This window comes from Leuciscus leuciscus, assembly GCF_965113295.1.
Source record: "Leuciscus leuciscus genome assembly, chromosome: 17".
Lineage (NCBI taxonomy): Eukaryota > Metazoa > Chordata > Actinopteri > Cypriniformes > Leuciscidae > Leuciscus > Leuciscus leuciscus.
Genome location: NC_138741.1, coordinates 20,019,494 through 20,035,420, shown reverse-complemented (window position 1 = coordinate 20,035,420; position 15,927 = coordinate 20,019,494). Strand labels below are relative to the sequence as shown.

Sequence of the window (15,927 nt, the reverse complement as noted above, 5' to 3'; positions counted from 1 at the left end):
AAAGCGCTGTGTTTGTATGTGTCCCTTTAAATGCAAATTAGCTGCTGCTCCCGTCACAGAGGGCGGAGCTTCAAGAGCTTGTGTGTAAGTAGCTCCGATTACCCAGGGGGGCAGGGTTTTATATTATTTTGAAGTTTCCCTGGGAGCCGCCATTGGCTAGCGGACCATCACCTGCTGTTAGCATCCCATTGACTCCCATTCATTTTGGCGTCACTTTGACAGCGAATAACTTTACATCTAAGGCGTTTAAAGACTCCATTTGTCCATTATTTATTTCTAAAGAAACACGAAAATGTATAAAAGGCTCTATTACCTTGTATCTTACGTTATGGCCCCGTAGATGCAGTTTTTGTAAAAATAGGCTAACGATTGCGTCATAACCACTCTCTGTCGCACAGTAGAGAGATTACCATATGGACAGGAGGAGAAGCTCGCGCGCAATCGGGGGGACGTGGAGGCAAAATGACAAAGTAATTAATCAGAATACTTAGCACAAGTTTCTCCTGCTCCTAGCTCATGGACACCTCCTACTCACGCTCTCCGCCTCTGCAAGTTTCGGAAGGGAATGATTCAGATTTCTCTCGGCACAGCTACTAGAAGACAGACGGGTTGCTCACGTCACATCTACGTCGTCAAGCTCAGTTTGAGTCTGCGCAGTACGCTCGACCATCAGGAAGTTAGTTGTTCTAATTGACTTCATTTTTTTCCGTTGAATCCAATGGGGTCGCTGTGTCCAGTTTATATACTGTCTATGCGATTACCTCACACAGACACGCACTGAAAATGTCAAAAACTTTTAGCCTTTTATGTTCAAACCGGTGTCAGACAAAGATGGAGAGACTCAAGAAGTGACAACATGTAGAATACAACAGGCCATTTCTGAATGGTTAGTTGATGAATTTATGTAGCTGATGTCGAGTTAACTATCTTCAAGTCATTCATTAGCATATTCTGTCATGATAATCTATAAATCGCGTTTCCTGGGGGCGGGGTTTATGTACATTTTAGGGTTAGTGATGTCACTAACCCATGAAGAAGCTCATTGTAGTCCCTACCAGCCATTTGTTGTAGTCCTTAAAAATTGATTTCTGTAAAAGAAAACATCTCCCTTTGCTTTGACTTTTAAGCGTCGTAACTTTACAGATGTTGTTTATGCTCAAACAGCAACATTACACACTAACTGAAGTTAAAAAAGTGAAATCATAATCAACCACCCCTTTAAGTACAGAGTAATATTAATGAACAACATGTACTTACTATAGGGTTAGGGTAGGATTAGGATTTGGTTGAGGGTTAGTTGCATGTAATTATGCATAATTTACTGTTACTATGGTAAGTACATGTAACATATGTAACAAGGACACTGTAAAATAAACTCTTATGCACACCAAGGCTGCATTTATTTAATACAAAATATTATTAGAATATATACAATAAATGTTTTCTATTTTAATATATTTTAAAATGTAATTTATTCCAGTGATGATAAAGCTGAATTTTCAGCATCATTACTCCAGTCTTCAGTGTCACATGATCCTTCAGAAATCATTCTAATATGCTGATTGGCTGCTCAAGAAACATTTCTTATTAATATCAATATTGAAAACGGTTGTGCCTAAAAAAATGTGTGGAAATGGTGAACAGCATTCATTTGCATTTATTACATGTATTTATTACATTTATTAAATATAAATCTTTTGTAACATTATAAATGTCTTCACTGTAACTTTTTATCAATTTAATACATCCATGATGAATAAAAGTATTAATTTATCTTTTTTTTAAATCTTACCACAAATGTTTTAATGGTATCATGCTTTCCACAAAAACGTTAAACAGCAAAAACGTTTTTTAACATTGTAATATTTCACAATATTTAGTTTTTTACTGTATTTTTGATGAAATAAATGCAGCTTTGGTGAGCATAAGATACTTCTTTCAAAAACCGACCTCAAATATATCTTTATGCTGAAAAACGTTAATGTCCATCTTATATAGCAACATCTTTTCAGACTCTCTTTTCTGTTGAATCACCAAGCTCCTTGGCCTTCATACAGCTATTGTCTGCTGTGTAGATCTGTTCAAGTCAGCTAAGTCCTGTCCTTCATTCAGATCCTATAGGAATGGGAGACGCAAGCCTGTCTAGCCAAGCTTAATAGATTTTATAGAGCTTAATAATTAATAGAGTTATCTCTGGAGTCTCCTCTGCAAATGCAAGAACATTCAAAGGCTCTAAAGATTCTCTCCTTTTGAAAATATTTGTAAATGCTCAAGATTAGTCTCTCACGCACAAAAAGAGTCCAAAAACAAGACGGATTGAAAGGAAACTTTAAAAATTCAAAAACGCAGTCAGTCTGATGAGCAGCCGCAATCTATCAGCTTCCAAAGAGGCGGAAGATGGGGAGATGGAAGAGGCAGACGCTCTTAACGCCCGGAGCTCTTACCTTATTTGTGTCCGTAATCACCAGAGACTGGCCACGGACCAGCTCACAGCCTCTTAACTAATTACACATTGTGGTTGAGAGGCAAAAACAGGAATTAGCACCATCACGGCCAGCGGCTGCCTCCCAATGACACCTAATTAAAACTTGATGAACGCCCGTGTCTGCGATATCCAAGTTCCCGCTGTAAGCCTTTCCCTGTCACTCATTAAACAGTACTTAGCTGCCAGTTGGTTTCCCTCCACCCCATCTTTCATCTCTCTCTCTTTTGGTAGTACTAGCACTAAGTGACAGGTTAATTGTAATAGCAGCTACACATAAACCGGGCTAAGTGTGAGGCAGTTGCGGAGCAGGAGGGGGAGACTTCACACGTCAGGCTTGGCAGCTTTAATTGTAAGTTTTAGCCTCCCCATCAACGTTACATCTTCAAATCTCTTTCTTCTCGCGCCGTTCCTCGTGCACGCGTCTTCTCAGAGACAGACAGTGATTGCGTGCACGAGGACGCGGAGTATAATGCTATCGGGCCTGCGTGTTGGAGAAGTGAATTAGAGCCTCTGATGCTGTTTCTACAGCGCCGAGCTTGATGAGGGGGCAGATGCCTTTGTGGTCTTATCATTAGAACACAATGGTCATGTTGTCATCAACCTTGCCATCTCCAATTGAAAAGACATGATTGTGTGTTGTGGGCTTTTTCCTTGCTCGCTCGCTCGTTCGCTCACCGCTTCCCCCCCACCTAGCCAGCCTCCCTCTCGGTCGCTTTGCGCTGAATAGAAGCAATTTTCCGAGAGCTATGAAATCACGTAATAGCTCCTAATATGCAGCTGCTCTGCTAGAAGCTGCAGCCACTATTTAAGTGGAAGTCATACACAATACGCGTTTATGGCGGAGGAAACATGAGCAAAGGCCAAGATTATTCACAAAAACACACGCTCTTCTCTATCAAATAATGACCTATTTCGTGCATTAAAATGAGAATGTAATGGATTTTTTTCCCCTCCTCTCCAACACCGGCGGCCATTTGCTGTGCTTTTTAAAATTTCGCCTTTTAATTCCCGTATTTGAATTCCATGTTTCCCCAACGAAGAAAAAGAAGGTGACATTTGTATAGATGTGCGAGAGAGGTGAAGTGCGGCGATTTGGCGAGGGAGGGACCGCAGAAAACCCCATTTGAGACTGAAACCTGTCGCTTTCCCCCTCATTCGGGTGTGTGTGATTGATATCAACTAGGGATGCTCCGATCAGGATTTTTGCAGCCGATACTGACTACCGTTTTCTTGTCATCATGATCGGCCGATACCGATCCCGATCTTACAAGCTTTATATAAGTGACATATAAGCTCTCTGTTGACTATAACTGTTAACCCCTTACACCTTGAAGGCATTTTTAATGATTTCATGTGATTTCAAGTGGCATACTTAAAAGTAATGGTCTATAACTCTACAAAAAAAAAAAAAGTATCATCAAGTACATGATCTAATTTGATAGAAAACCTTTCAAATTTTGAAGAAAATAGATTTTGATCATGTTTGAAGGTTCTTATGTTACTACACTGCTGAGAAAACCCCAGAAAAAGTGATGCAATTTATTTTAAGAGTCCATAATGAACAATGTAAACACCACAAAACATAAACATATTTATAAATACATAGAACAAGTAACAAGTAATAATAATCTTCCAGCGGTGCGCTCCAATGTTTTCCCAAACCACTGAAGTGACGTCGACGTCCGGGTTAGCAGTAGCATGAGCCGTCAGGCAAGTGTTATTTAAATAAACTCCTGATGTACTAACAAACTTTCCAATGCCTCGTTTTATGAGTACAGAACCTATTTGTACTACTGTAGAAGTTTGGTACCATTCCGGGCATTATTAGTGGGGTAATTTACAAGATACAACCTTGGATCCATTAGCGCCTGCACTAAGCCAACCGGCTGATTTCTCTAAATAAGCTCTAACTTTAATAATGTTCGACCAAGGTAAAAAAAAGCTTCTGGGGGGGTGTTTAGCTCGAGGTCATGGTGCAAAGGACCCTAGGTTGAAATTACTCCGAACCATCCCTTTAATGTTGTTTATATGTCTATGTACTGAAAGCTCATTTTTTGAGATATCAACCTAAAACACAACTTGTTCAGATTTTTGGCTTTGATTTTCCTGCAGTTTTAGAGTACAACATGTTTTGAAAATATATATTTTATATAAAATATGAATAATTCATTTTTTACTTTGTACATTTTCATAAACTCAAACTTCTATAACTTTTTTTGTTTCATATTCTTATTTCACTTCTAAAAAAATCTGCCAAATGTCTTCTTTAAAACAAGACCAATCTTACGTCTATATTCCAAAGCATTCTTGAATTACAGTCATTTAAGTTTGGAATGTGCATTTTCACGTCTATGCAAAAAAGAGTGGGTGACACTTAAAGGACAAGTTCGGTATTTTACACTTAAAGCCCTGTTTACAGATCGTATCTGATGAAATAGAACGGTTAAGATAAAAATTTGGACACATGCTGCTGTCCCGAGAATTTTAGGTTTATTTCGCTTCCCCCCACCACCCCCACAATGGTTGTCTATATGCACTGGAAGATTCCGTCCTAAAAACACATTAAACTTTCGTTTACAAAGACGTGAAACTCACAGAGTGGTCAGGGGGTAATCACTGATACAAAAATCGCTGAAAAAGATGCATTCCAACAGGTTTTATCGTAGTTTTTGTCCAACTCCATTGACTTAATAGGACGTGCTGTGAGACCGCAGCACCTTTACGGTATTACTCCGCCGCTTCTTCTTCTGCTTCTTCTGTGTATTCAATGAAATGCCCGTGGTTTGCTTGCAATTGGCAAAGGTGCATTATCGCCACCAACTGGGCTGGAGTGTCTATTATTCAAGCTCTCAACGGAAGAATCACGGGTGTGACGCGTTTGGCAAAATAGGTCCACAAAAGCGAAATAAACCTAAAATTCTCGGGACAGGAGCATGTGTCCAAATTTTAATCTTAACCGTTCTATTTCATCAGATACGATCTGTAAACAGGGCTTTAAGTGTAAAATACCGAACTTGTCCTTTAAGGGGTTAAACAACAACTCCAATTGCTTAGATTTAGAGCAGTCTGAATAACATTAAAACATGTCTTGTTGGAAAACAGGAAATGATGGTTACTGAATAACTAGGTGTTTCTATATGGAACAGTGTCATAGTTCTTGGAAGATTCTGGGATCAAAGTTCAAAAGAGCAAAGCGCACAGCCAGTATTTTCCACAGAAATGGGAGCAGTCTTTAGCTGCGTTTCAGCTTCAGGAACTTTTCCCAGGAACTAGGGACTTTGGGGTGGTACTCTGTGTGTTTCCACCGCAGGAACCAGTGTCTAAATGAAGTTCCGGGTAAATATTTCCCCTTCCGAAAGTCCCTGCTTGCGAGGTAGTACTTTTTCAAAGTTCAGGAACTTTCGGGGGTGGGACTTGGGCACTGAACATGCTGATTGGTTGAGTTTATGCCGTATTTTGATTGGTTAACTCCACGCAGCATTTTATTTCAACCACCATTTTTTTTTATCTGTTGCGGTGCGTGCAGTAACAGTTGTTTGATATTCAAATCAATAATGGAGTTTAAAAATTACGACAGATGGACCAACGATGAGGTTCAGGCTTTAAGCTTAAATTCAGAGAATGAAATCTAGCGGGAACTGTAAAGTAGCGCGCAGTCCTACGTCACCGGACTAATTTGCCTAATCTTCACGGTACTTTTAGCAACAGGTCTGGTGGAAAAAAAGTTCCTGGGACAAATTCCGGGTAATTTCGGTGGAAACGCGGCTTTTGTAAATGTTTTAATGTACTACACAGAAGGATGTCACTGGATGGACATTAATTGAATTTGAGAAGTTATAATGAGATAAATCTAAGATCTTTAAAACCAACCTTGTTCAAATTCTTTCAACTTCCGTAAGGCCTCATCTCTCTCCTCTTGCATTTTTTTACACTGAAACAAAATTAAATAAAAATATATAGTATATTACAGTGATAGAACAGATTTTTTATTTAAAAGAACATCTGCATTTATTTTGTTAAAAGCAAACCCTCCGAAATATCATTTTAAATGTATAGATCACCCAAAAATATAAATTCTGTCATCATTTTCTAAGCTTAAAGGAACAGTTCACCCAAAAATGAAAATGAAAATTCTGTTATCATTTACTCACCCTCGTGTCGTTCCAAACCCGTAAGACTTTCGTTCATCTTCGGAACACAAATGAAAATATTTGTAACAAAATCTGAGAATTTTCATTTTTGGGTGAACTATCCCTTTGGGGTCTGTAATTAAAAAAAAAATTTTTTTGAAAGAAGTCTCTTATACCCGCCACGGCTGCACTTATTTGATCAAAAATACAGTAAATAAATACCATAAAAGATTATTACAATTTAAAATAATGGTTTTCTATTTTTATACATCCTTGAAATGTCATTTATTCCTGTGATGGCAAAGCTGAATGTTAAGCAGTCTTTAGTATCACATAATCCTAAAGAAATCAGTCTAATATGCTGATTTTATGCTCAAGAAACATTTCTTATCATTATCACAGCTGTGCTGTTTAATATTTTTGTGGAAACCGTAATTTTTGCAGGATTATTTGATGAATTGAAGGTTCAAAAGTTTTCAACAGAAACTGCTGAAAAATATTTAAAGATAAAACTACTTATAAAACTAAAAACTATTTAAAGATTTTCCAAATTTATTTTTGGGTGAACTATCCCTTTAAGACCACACACAGATGCTGTAGAAGTGCAAAGAATAAAAGAGATAGGTGAAAGAAAGGACAGCATGACAACAAACATCTTACCTCCTTTTTGATTTTCTCGTGTTCTCTTTGGAGGCTTTCATACTGGAGAAGTACTGCAGAAATACAAGGGCGCCAGTTAAACATCTCACAAGTCACAACTTCCCAAGAACTACACAGTCAGTTAATGCAATTTCAAAAGGCCTACATGAGAGAGATCAAACTCAAGAGGAAACTTTTACTGCAATAGCTCACAACTCATGTCCAGCATGAGGATTGCTCATGGAAACTAACACTGATTTACACAAAAGTATTTTTAATGTTGCAAAAGTATATAATTACAAATAGAGGAAATTCTCTCCATGGATGAGAAATACATTTGCTGGTCAAGACAATGACAGTTCCACTCATATCAGCCTACATCCGCCTGTAGTATGAATCAGCATCATCTCTACTGAATATGCATTTAATTTTAGAGCAGGAGCCATGATCTGTAAAGGGTTTACAAACCACACTGTGTCTGGGTTATTAATGTCACAGTGAGACAGACTATCATGGAAAAGACAGTCTCTTCAGTTTAGTTTCGTAAAGTTTCAGAGCATAGCAGAAAAATGTGATTAATCCTAATGTTCTCTGCCTCTATGTAAGAGGTCTGCAGGGCGCTTTGAGCAAAAGGATAAAGCAAATCTTGCCTGAAGATGTAGGCTATTTCAGAGAGTTGTTTACTAACCTAATTCTAGAGGGAAATTATACAGCAGTCAGGAAAATTTACTCATTTAATCCTAACAGTAACATTTGTGGGTTCAAAAATAATTTATGTATTTTACACAGTTGAAATGAAAGTGCCGACTGTCTTAATTTCATGCAAACAGTTTTACATGGTCACATAAATGGTCACATGACAACAGATTTCAGAGATGATGTCTGCATCAAAGCTCCATAAAACATGCCATAATACAGACACAACTACCATATTAATATTCAAAGGGCCTATATAAAATCAAATATGTCATAAATCATGATCAAAATATATGTAAATATGTCAGTGGTCACATTTGTGTCCACTGGGAAACCAAAGCCCCATTCTGAATGAGTACTGAAACTGTTTGATATAATATGGCAGATTTCTATACTATAGCAACATTACAACGTACAAGTTGAAGTAAATATGCATTTATTCTTGGTTTATCAACCACAATTTCCAATAAAATTTCTATCTTGTTTTATTGATAAACTAAGAACGTTTTATAATCTTTTATAAGCTTTATTTTTATTTATTTAATGCAAGTTATTTTATTTGGCTATCCAATAAGTAAAATACATGTGCTCACCTAGATTGGAAAAATGGAATTGCATGGGTTATCAAAAAAAGATAGCTGTCTTTAAGTCAGACTGCTGCACACATATCTTTACATGAAAAACATAAGAAATGCCAGGATGTTCACCAAAAATGTGTGTGCATGTCCAAACAAGCCCCTCAAAGCAAGAGTTTACAGAATTAAAAGGCTTTACAATGTTTTCCTCTGCATGCAGAGGGGATTAAAACTACACGGGCAGAGTATGTTATACAATTTGTGTTCCACTTCAGAATTTGTTGGTTGGTCAAATATGTCAGATTGTTTTCCAGAATTCTACATAACTATTGTGGATTTTTTCTTTCTGGGAATAAGGATAAAATCAAGTTGATACCGAAATGACTGCTTTAACAAGAACCAAATCGACTTCATGTAGGCCTACTATTATAATACCTGTGAGTGTAGACTGTTACAGACAGTTACAGCAAGCAACCCAGTTCCTATGAGATACCTGCACTATTTAGGCATTTGACACCATCACCCTTACCTTGGTTGGACCGTTCTGAAATCATTTTCAGTTCTTTTTGCTGTCCCGTTGACGCCATTGAGAGTTCCTGTGGTTACTGATTCAAAAGTCCGATTAAACACAGCCCGAGCGACACAGGAAATGATAACGTTACCTTGTCCTGGACACACCTACTGTCACTCGCGCGCACCGTTAAAGCAAACATTCAACATGTTAACGATAGTTTTCACTCGAATGCTATAATTAGGCATATTCCAGTACAAAACATTAACATGGTATCAGCAAAATGGCATTAAAATAATGAATTAGAAATTACACTCTTTACGATTTTACAAGTGTTTCTCCAACTACGGCCGGTCAACTAAAGTTTCTAACTCTCACAAGTTAATTTACTATAGTTAAATAACCCACAGTGGTTATATAAATGTATAACAGGAGATTCATAGAAAACTATTTCCCAAATCTCAAATGAATTACACAATGTGGCGGAAATTACGTACAAACATTTATGGTGGTATAAAAATGACAGCCATTTTATATATGCTAATAAACAAATTTATTGCTAAATTGGAAAATCACATACAGTAGCCTACCTATGGCAAGCCGTATTAACATTTAATCCTTAAAACCTATAGTATCTATTTTCATGCTACTAGCCTACTTATTTTTTAGATATCTATTCCATTAAGTTGTAGCCTATAGCCTACTTATAGTGCTTATTCTTTAGGTACTAATACCTTTTTAAAGATACTAGTACTTATTTATTAGATACTAGTAGCCTACTTATTCCAATAGTAACTAGTAGCCTAGCCTATTTAATTATACTTGTTAAGAAAAAATAGAACTAGTGCTTATTTTTTAGTTACTAGTAACATTTTAGATCAAAGATATCCTTACCTTAATAGATACTAGTACTATTTAAATAATCAGTATGCAAATAGTATGTTGAATATTAATGAACCAACAACAAATCAAATAGAGATGACACAGGAAACGGACTGAATTGCAGAAGTCCATTTTTATAATAACAATATAATAATAGCCTACCTTTTTAATGGTATTAGCCTAGAGTTTAAAAAACATTAATGAATAGGCATGTCATATAGTGCATATATACTTATTTTGACATGACTCTCATTCTCAGAGGCAGATTAATATTCAGAATTTTTGATTGTAATTAATTATGAATGCTCACCAAAAAATCCCAATCTCTGGGTATTGTGGTTGTTTGGCTGGTGGTGGGTATGACTATGAACCGGTTTTTGGATCTACTTAACTGTTGTTTGAATTTTATTATTGGCAGTTAAGTCTTTATTATAATCTACTGTACATTCAAAACAATAAATGTCATATTAAACATATATCTTTCCCTGTGTTCATGCTAACCAATTAGCTAGATAAACCAACAAAGCCAGTTACTTATGAAAAATAAATCTTTAGCCTGCATTACCAAATGAACTCTGATTGGATGGTTGAGAGTGTACTCATGTTTATGTAATGATCTGTTAAAAGAAGATATCTCTTAATATTTTCTTACTAGTTCCTTATGAGGTTGAAGATATCTGGAAAGGAATAGATACTAGTAGCTATTCTGTTTTGATTTCATCTAATAATTTATGACTAGTAATTATTCCAATATTGAGTATCTTTTTAAATATTACTAAGTATTCATTAGATGCTAGTACTTATTTATTGTATACAATTACTTTTAATTCGATTCTAGTGCTTATTTAATAGATACTAGTAGTTATTCGTTAGGTACGATTTATTAGACACTAGTATCTTTTTTAATTGTAACTAGTAACATTTCTTATCTTACAAGTCACAACTGTTTTTTTACTCGTCTTATGTTATGACTAGTCAGCACTGTAGAGTTCAATAAAAAATCTTACTAGTAAAATAAAAAATCTTACTTGTAACATTTGAAATAAATACTAGTATCTAAAATAGGTACTATTGAATAAGTACCATCTAACTAATAAGTACTAGTATCTATTTTATAGGAACTAGTATCTATTTAATAGGTACTAGTATCTAATGAATAACTACTAGTATCTAATATATATGTACTAGTCACAATTGGAATACATACTAGTCAGAACTGAATAGTTGATATCTGAATGACAGATCCCCATAGGAGTCAATGGCAAAAATGTAAAATGTGTTACTATTAACAAAAGAATAGTTAGTCACTATCGAAATAAGTACTAGTATAATGAATAAGAACCATCTATTTAATAGGTAGTATCTAATGAATAAGTACTAGTATCTAATAATAAGGACTAGTAACTAATGAATAAGTACAATATCTAATAAATAAGTACTAATACCAATTTAATATGTACTAGTATCTAATGAATAACTACTTGTATCTTTTAAAAAGGTACTAGTATCTAAAGAATAAGCACTAGTACTTAATGGAATAGATGCTAGTATCTAAAAAATAAGTACTAGTAGCATGAAATAGTAGGTTGTAAGGATTAAATGTTAAAACGGCTTGCCATAGGACACGCATTAAAAAACCAAGTAAAAAAATGTAAATGTACTTTGATTTTTCTTTGTCTTCTTCACCCATCAAGTCTCATATTTAATCTCAAGCAAGAACACTAACATTTAACACACAACAATTTTATAAGGGGCTCTCTAATAAAGGTGAAAATGAGACCACCACACCTAAGTGACCAGTGATTTGCTTAAAAAAAAAAAAAGCAGACAATAGCAGACCAAATTGTAATCTGACCTTAAACATGACGTGTTTTACTTTTAGTAAAATCAATCCTTGGGGCAAAGAATTGCCTGAAGTGACTGAAAGTACTATATATTGATGTGAAAACTGTTATCTTTGTAGACAGGCCCGCCACACACAAATTAAAGTTACTGTTATTATGACAAAAAAACAAATGAAGCAGTCAGCCAATCACAATAATAATATAATTTAATTCATCTGAGAGGTTTGACAGGTTTAAACAGCAAACAAAACACATTTACACATACAGAGTAAGAGGGGAATGTTTAATCAGTCTTACATTGCAGAACATATTTCAAAGCACAGATGCTGTAAACATCCTCCATCCTCCTCTAACAGCTGTCAGTGGCAAGCGCACACTATATGATCATTCAACACCTATAATTACCTGTCTATCAGCATAACAGAAACTACGTTTGGTGTGCAAGTATTCATTTAAATTTGTTTTTTGGATATTAATATAAATAAAAGCAAATATTTCCCAGGGAAAAGGGCATAAATGATTTTGTAAATCAAATATTCTCATTACTTACATTGGAATGTTTGGAAACATTATTTTTACGCTTGTTATAGTGATGAATGGAGGATGTGAGCGAGCACACAAATGTGCAAGTGAGCCCTGAATATTTCCCTTTGAGCCCAAATGTTTTTAATATTCTCTTTAGGCTGCAGACAGTGAAATAACTTGAACAAAAAGAAAATAAATGAACTGCAGGACAGTATGCATCTCCAGCACAATTACACATCCTATCCACGATACAGTACACACAAACATGTATAACACAACAATGGGGGACACTGGAATAATCTCTGGGGGTCATAACACATGAGATGACAACATGCATGTTTATGAAACAATTTTATGCATGATAAATGTGTATTATCCCAGAGTTATGCCCTGTAATCCTAAATATCACTTGTCAGGCTAAAGGTGGACACAAGGGATGAGATTTTTTGTGGGAGACAGGTCATGGTGACCTTTAGCCCAGACCTCCAGAAGGTGTAGTGGTCTTAGGAGGATCAGTGGCGGGCAGCGGACTCTCTCGGGTAGAACTCGGCCAGTGTGCTCTGAGGAATTCTCTTCAGCATTTCTTTGGGGAAGATTCGGAGCAACTGCCAACCAATATCCAGCGTCTCGAATACAGTTCTGTTGTCATACGGACCTAGAGAAATGGACACATATCTCATAACCTCATCTAAGTCACATGACATAACACACGAGCTTCCATAATGCATCATACATATACACATATATACACACACACACACATATACATTAATACATTAAAGCTTTGAAGCAAAGAAAAAAGCGAATGCAAAGGAATGTCTTAAAGAAATACATTTCTTTACCTTATTTACCTTTTGACTTCATAGCCTTGTATTTGGGCTACAGTGTTTCACAGTGTTTGAAAGAAATATCCTATCAAAACCACTGACTGACTCATAGCGTCTTTATTGGTGAATTTCAGTTAAACAGAAAATGTATTTATTTATTTATATTGTTCTACAAAACGGATGGGAAAGGAGTAAATGCATGTTTGGTTCTCTGTAAATAGAAGCAATAACTGAGATGTGTCTCTGTGTCTAAAGAACTTAGACAATGTCCTTTTCTACCAATGACACAGTGATTGTGTGACAGACACAAAAGCAGCCGAGAGATTTCATCCCAAAAATAGGGCTGCGATCAATATGAAAGATGTGCATACTTCTTTTTAATTGGAGGATTTGATGGAGACAGAGGACATTGCACCTTGTGCCACACTATAGAGCAGCAGCATTGAGAAGGACATTCACTGAGGTAAAAGTATATCAAAGCAAGAGCAGTGGCTGAAATACTGTCTAGTGGTTTCCAATGTAGAATGTAAAATGGCATAAGTGTACACTCGCAAGTCTGTAGAACCTTGAAATAAAAATAAAAAACTGCTCTAGTGTGGTGAAATCTGCTTTAAAAAAACACTTTTTTCTTCCATTTATCAGAGAAAGACTGAAATAATTGGGTCTTCCCAAAGTTTCCTTTCTAGTGCAGACATGAAAAAAAACCTGGTTAAAATGGGATTTTAAACGTTCCTGCTTATTTCAGATTCACTTATATCTAGAGTGAATGTGCATTATTGAGAACCGCACACTAGGGGTTTGTACCTTGAGCAATGAAATTCTTTTCGAACTTCTGCAAGAACTCCAGGTACAGCAGGTCATCTGAGGTCAAAGCTTCCTCACCCACCACAGCCTTCATGGCCTGAACATCTTTACCAATGGCATAACATGCATACTATGGGATTGACAAAGAAACAGAACGAGAATTAGCCTGAAGACAAAAAATCACATTAAATGGAATTCTGTTGAACATTCAACTTCTTTACCAGCTGGTTAGAGACATCAGCGTGATCTTTGCGGGTCATGCCCTCTCCGATAGCGGATTTCATCAATCGAGAGAGAGATGGCAGTACATTGATGGGAGGATAGATCTTTAAGTGGGGGAAAAAGAACACCAAAGAGAACGGTTTTGAAGAATTATACGTTCATATTCATCTGAGAATCAAGTGTGCAAGACTGTGTGAATGTACACAGAATGTATAGTTTGGAGATTAATAGTCCTCAGAAGTGACCTATATCTTGCATAAGGAACATTAGGAGACATCCTTATTTGGAAACATTGAAAATCAATCAACCAACTAACTAACTAAACAACCAACCAACCAACTAACTAACTAACTAACTAACTAACTAACTAACTAACTAACTAACTAACTAACTAACTAACTAACTAACTAACTAACTAACTAACTAACTAACTAACTATATGTTGAAATAAATAACTGAAATACCAAGTGAAATAACTAAAAAAAACTAAAAATTAAATTAAAGCTGCACTCCGTAACTTTTGGCGCTCTAATTAAGAGAACTGCATGCGTCTCGCGGAAGAACATTGTAGCCGGAGGTACTTCTCACTGCTTATGTCTATGATGAGTCACGCACGTACTTAGCTACTCCGCAGTGATACAACCTCAACCAGTCTAAAATAGTCTGAATATAAACACTTATATGTGTACCATAGAGATTCAGGATAAGACAAAAACAAGGTTTGGAAAATGGATTCATGATGTACTTGCTTATTATATAAATTGTAATAAAAAAATAAATAAAAAAAGTTACAGACTGCAGCTTTAACTAAAGAACAAAAAAGTTTCAAAGAAACTGTATTCCAAATTCACAAAAGAAGATCTAAAAGGTGAAGTATTAAATATTAGTTCCAATAAATGAATGTGCATGAAACATTAATGGGTCCTTCTGTACTTTTGCAGATTCTGAAGTGGATCATGTACCCCTTTCATCTTATTTCCTAATCACAAAGCTTTTCAGCTGTTTGTTATGACTGGCAAAACTTCTCACCTGTCTGTTATGCAGTTGTCTGTCAACATACACCTGTCCCTCTGTGATGTATCCAGTCAAATCAGGGATCGGATGGGTGATATCTGTGTGAAACGGGGAGAAAATGAGAAATTTGCGGATTTGAGCATTTATCTTTTTATTTATTATTTTTTATTATTCAGTCATTTGCTCATTCTAGCCATAAATTATGAGATTTATTAGTTGTTCATTTCATTTGCAGCATCTGAAGATATTAAGTGGTGTATTAATATTGTGATGTTGTGATGCCCGAAATAAAAGGGCAAAGAAAGCGAAACTAGATGGGGGTTTCCTGGTGCTGCTGTAATGGGGAACACCCATTCAGAAACACACAGGGGTCCTTCACAAGGATGTTTCTATAGTAACCAAAGCCATCAAGAGTGCTAGTTACTGGGCGCAGTTGCTGTGTCCGGCCAGAATACAAAATAAAGACCTAAAATAACTAAATATTAGTGGTGTCAAATCGATTAATTGCATTAACATAAAAATTTGTTTACATAACATGTTGTAAATTATAACATATATACACATACATATATACATATATATATATATATATACACACACACACACATAATTCTAAGTTTGATTTCATAGAAAAGTAATAGCACACTTCTAAACAAATTGCAGTTTCATAGCTCAAATATAGGATGAGATTCACACTGAAGTTTATAGTATATTATAGTACATTAGTATATTAATAATGTTATATAAAATAAGTCTATGGTCTAATTTGGAAA

The 15,927-nt window shown here is 35.8% G+C and overlaps 2 protein-coding genes across 2 annotated transcripts in view; both read right to left on the bottom strand.

The window, feature by feature from the left end:
• Positions 1-9,206, bottom strand: part of shtn1 (shootin 1) — a 28,329-nt gene extending 19,123 nt beyond the window's left edge. The window contains exons 1-3 of the mRNA XM_082144120.1: positions 9,055-9,206; positions 7,276-7,328; positions 6,356-6,416 (exon numbers count right to left, since the gene is read on the bottom strand). Of these exons, the coding sequence (XP_082000246.1) occupies positions 6,356-6,416; positions 7,276-7,328; positions 9,055-9,112 (172 nt within the window). The 5' untranslated portion in view covers positions 9,113-9,206. The remainder of the gene's footprint in view (positions 1-6,355; positions 6,417-7,275; positions 7,329-9,054) is intronic.
• A 2,744-nt stretch (positions 9,207-11,950) lies between these two features.
• Positions 11,951-15,927, bottom strand: part of atp6v1ba (ATPase, H+ transporting, lysosomal, V1 subunit B, member a) — a 30,002-nt gene continuing 26,025 nt past the window's right edge. Inside the window, exons 11-14 of the mRNA XM_082144134.1 lie at positions 15,170-15,252; positions 14,140-14,244; positions 13,919-14,048; positions 11,951-12,942 (exon numbers count right to left, since the gene is read on the bottom strand). Coding sequence (XP_082000260.1) covers positions 12,800-12,942; positions 13,919-14,048; positions 14,140-14,244; positions 15,170-15,252 — 461 coding nt within the window. The 3' untranslated portion in view covers positions 11,951-12,799. The remainder of the gene's footprint in view (positions 12,943-13,918; positions 14,049-14,139; positions 14,245-15,169; positions 15,253-15,927) is intronic.